Here is a 4,458-nt window from a genome sequence, read left to right as displayed (position 1 = left end):
CATCCCTGCGTTTCAATGACTAGAGGGGCGGACCCATCATCTCCTACTAGAGGGAGGCGAGCCCTTTGACTAGTGTGATTGACCAAGGATTGGCCATAGACGAATTTCTCAGTTATCAAAAAGAATACTCACTGGACCTGAACAGTTCATCCGGGCAAATCGCTAAGCTGAAACGGAAAGAGATTTCTTTAAAGGCATAGAGAAGCATCGAATGACAAGAATGAAAAATATAAAGAAACCAAGTAGAAAAGCAAAAAGAAAACAGAGAGCGGTTTGGTGGTCTATATCTCTCAAACAAAAGTTTTCTTATTGCATCCAAAAGAAATCAAAAGAAAGCTTAGCCAAAAACCTTAAGTGTCATTACAGTTCTCCTAACAAAACTTCCTTAATGAATAACAGTATAAAATTTGTATTGGTTGAGCTAACTATTTCTTTTTCCTTGTCTAAGTAATAATGAAAAAGGGGATTAATATGACAACCAAGCATTACAGAAGCTGAATTGTATAAAACTTCTACACCTTGCGAGCCAAAGTCCTCTGCTTTGTTGCATGCTGTACTACTTTTTCCTCTACCGGAAGACCCTTCCTCCGTCTCACAGAATCCATGAGTTTTCTTGCTATACTGTGCGGCACACTGGCACCATCTCCAAATTCTTCCTTCTCCTCCTCGGTCCTAGGTACAAAGAAAGGGTCCTGTGGAAGGGCTTCCCAGTGACTGAGAACGAGTAACGCACTTGCAGCTCCTGAAGTCTTTCTTCTCAACTCATCAGCAAATCCAAAACTTTCTGCAACTGGCACATACGCGTGCACAGTGAACAAGGAAGAACCTTCCTGCATTTCTTCATTCACCACATGGGCACGCCTCCGATTAAGAACTGAGTAAGTGTTGCCCAACTGGTCATGTGGGGTGTTCAGCTCACAAAAGTACATGGCTTCCACCAGCCGCGGCTTTCTCTGGAGAACAGCAGCCCTGCACGCGTCCTTCACAACAGTCATAACCTGTCCAGGGAACATCCCATACTGTTCCGGCTGTGGAACAGGCGGCGCGTCACTATCATTTGGTGGCATAGCCAATGGAGATATGTAGGCCTCAATAACAAATGCCAAACCCCACATTGGCTCATCACACAAAGGGCCAGCTGCCGTAGCTAACTGGAATCCAGATAAAATACTGCTTTCAAGATTCTCAGCTTCTCGTAGGAGGGTCTGATCCACACTGGTTGATGATTCAGGTGATGTACCACTATAATCAGAGTCACCCATAAAGCCCAATTTTTCTGATACATGAGGCGAACCCTTTATAAGAACAGACACATCGTCACTCTTTCCTTTCACATCTGGAGTAAGGAGAATGTTGGGACCCATCTGTCTAGGCCCTAACGCCCAGATCCTCTTTAAGAATTTTTGCCACATCTTTTTACATTTATCAATCCTGTCCTCTTCCGTCTCAGCAAATCCAGTTGAAGAGTCGCTCTCCACAGCATCTATGAGGCGTTTCTTGAGTGCTTCAATTGGATTCTTGTCTTCTACAATGTTACCTCTAAGAGTTTCCAAGCTTCTACAAGCCTGCAAAGATTTACCTCCAATGATGTCCCCAAGCAGATCACAATTTTCATCGAGCAGCTTCGTCAATGCTGTTGGAAGCTTCATAACGCGCACTCGAACAACACATCTTCCATTTGGAGTAGCTTTCTCCAAAAACTCAGAGCTGCGGCTCAGTAACTTCAAGTTTTCTAAGGGATTAGCGGTATCACCTTCAATAGTCTCTTTGAAGGATACAAGGGGCGGAGAGGCTTCCAAGTTTATCTTTGCAAATCTCTCCTTTAAATCTTTAATGCATCTCTCGAGGTGCACCTCACCTGCTGCAGAAAGAACATGCTCACCCCTGGCAGAAACAGAAACCTCAACAAAAGGGTCCGCTCGGTTTAGAAGCCTCAACCCTTTAATAAGTGCACCCATGTCCGCAGGATCAGATGGTTCAATTGCAACTTTAAGCATGGGTGAAACTTGGAAAACCATACTTGATAAAGGCCAACAATTTAATGTAGATGAAAGAGTCGCACTCTTCAATATATGCTGGGCAAGCCCTCGGATAGCTATGACATTACCAGCCTTTGCTGATGCCACCGGCGTTAATCCTTGACCCATCATCAAATACAAAGACTGCACCTCGGCTTCCTGCACATGCTTCCGCAGTGATTCTTCCTTTAATGGATCATACAATGCTGAGAGCACAAAAATCTTCTGTCCGGCATGAAGAACCCCACTAAAGACCCGGGTAAATGCAAGGAAACATTCATCAGAGTCACCATTTCCACTGTCATCTAGCATCTCACCGCGCGGAAGCATTTTTGATGGAATAGCAAACATCTTAGAAACAAAGACAACACAAGGTGCATCGGGGCTAGAATTACAGGACTCCACAGATTTCCTCACAAGTTCCGCTTCAAAAAGCAAATCAGGGCTGGCGCCATTATCCAAGAATTCTCTCTTTGGAAGCAACCGAGATATACGGAAAGACTGAGCAGATATAGGATCAGGCATGTATTTAACAACCATAGACAATATTGTATCAGACAGTGGAAGCCAGCGACTCAACACAGATTGAAGCACAGCTTTAGGATCCTTGTTTAGAAGTTCACGGGGAGGTATAGACAAATTGAAAGACTTAATAACTTTCTCAAGCATCTCCCTGGCCCCATCAGCTTCCAGTGCAGCTTGATAAACCTGCCAAAGTGGCTCAAGAACAAATTGCACAAACATGGGCCTAGCCTTACTTCCACTACTAAGTCCCTTTTTACCTATAATCATCTTTGTCTTGACATTAAAATACCGAGGTCCCCATAATGCCTTCTGCAAGGCAGACGAACTTGCACCCAGTTTTGAAGCATAAAACTCGGCAAAATCACTAATAGTAAAGCCCCATCCATCTAGGGCACAGACAAATGCAACATTTCCCTTCTGGGGTTGAAAAGTGTCCTCTTCGTCATCCTCTATGAACTCTGGATTTTCATCTTCCACGAGTTCTGATGGGGCAGAGAGCAGAGAATCCACGTCCGACAAGTACTTTTCAGACTTATAGGCACTCACTATACTATTCACCTCATGAACAATCCTCTGCAGTCGATTATATGCCTCAAGCGGAGTCAATCTCAATTCAACAATCAGCCTATCAATCTTATTCAAAACAAGACATGGGGTAAGCTTCTCAATCCATGCCTGTCGCAAAACAGCATGGGTCTGAATGTGAACACCCTCCACAGCATCCACTAATACCAAAGCGCCATCACTCAAACGGGCTGCAGTTGAAACTTCACTACAAAAATCCATATGACCAGGAGAGTCTATAAGATTAATTGAATGTTCCTTATACTTAAGTCCAATCGAAGAGCTCTTCATAGTAATCGCCCGCCTCTGCTCCTCATCTAAATAATCCATAAACCTAAGCTTACCAGCCTGCTTCGGGTGAAGCACACCACCACCAGATGAAGCAATCAAATGGTCAGCCAATGTGGTCTTGCCATGATCCACATGAGCAAGTATACATATATTTCTGATCTTTTCACCATCAAAATCCACCATTTTCAATCTCCTCAGCTAATGAAAACACTATTATAAATCACTACTCTTCCCCTCAAAAAATTTCCAAGAAAACCCAAAAATCATACACCCAAATAGCTATAAATTAATTTCCACCAACCCTTTTTTAGACTCTTGATAAAATCTAGTCAAAACCCAGATATTATTTCAGCTAAATAAGCTAAAGCTCTCAACTTTTTTCAAATTTAACGAAGTATAATGCAAAAATTGGACTTACCGAGACAAACCTAATTGGGAAAAGACAAAATTTTGAGCAGAGATTGGAATTCTGTTGGGTTCTTTTCTGTGAATGATTGGAGAAAGTCGAGATATAATAGTTGTGGCGTTAGAGATACTGTGATTATTCTCTGTAGCTCCAATAAACATGTCTAATTATTATGACAAAGTAAAGGCAACAGTATTTGTGAATCGTGGAAAATAATTGAAAATCGGTAGAATTTGTAGGGGTTATATGGTGTCGTCGGCGATGGTGAGAATTGAGGAATTAGGGTTTCAAAGGTAAGTTAGCTTTTGACAAAGGGCGATGTTTCAGGTATTTTCAAAGCCTTTGTATTTTATGCGTCAAAATAGTCCCCAACTTTTACCCAAGTTATGATTCAAATAAAGTTTTGTAGTAATCTTTTTTCATTCTAATGTATGTTTGAAAATTATTATGTCATTAGTGTATTTGTCCGCGCTTAGCGTAGTCATTAAAAATATGTATATAATTTATTTGTAAAAATTAAATAAAATCATGAATATTAAGCATTTTCAATGATATTACGATTGCAATTTTCATACTCTACAATATACATATTACAAGTTTGTTATGGAATGATACAATTGTCCCTACAACTATAAAGGGATTAATCTTTATATG

The 4,458-nt window shown here is 41.3% G+C and overlaps 1 protein-coding gene across 1 annotated transcript; it reads right to left on the bottom strand.

The window, feature by feature from the left end:
* Positions 1-286: 286 nt before the first annotated feature.
* On the bottom strand, positions 287-4,171 carry LOC107823909 (uncharacterized). The gene has a single exon (XM_016650625.2). The coding sequence runs from the start codon at positions 3,579-3,581 to the stop codon at positions 513-515; it is 3,069 nt and encodes a 1,022-aa protein (XP_016506111.2). The 5' UTR covers positions 3,582-4,171; the 3' UTR covers positions 287-512.
* Between the last annotated feature and the right edge of the window lie 287 nt (positions 4,172-4,458).

The sequence above is a fragment of the Nicotiana tabacum genome, chromosome 18 (genome assembly GCF_000715075.1).
Source record: "Nicotiana tabacum cultivar K326 chromosome 18, ASM71507v2, whole genome shotgun sequence".
Taxonomy (NCBI): domain Eukaryota; kingdom Viridiplantae; phylum Streptophyta; class Magnoliopsida; order Solanales; family Solanaceae; genus Nicotiana; species Nicotiana tabacum.
This window is presented reverse-complemented; position numbering and strand designations above follow the sequence as displayed.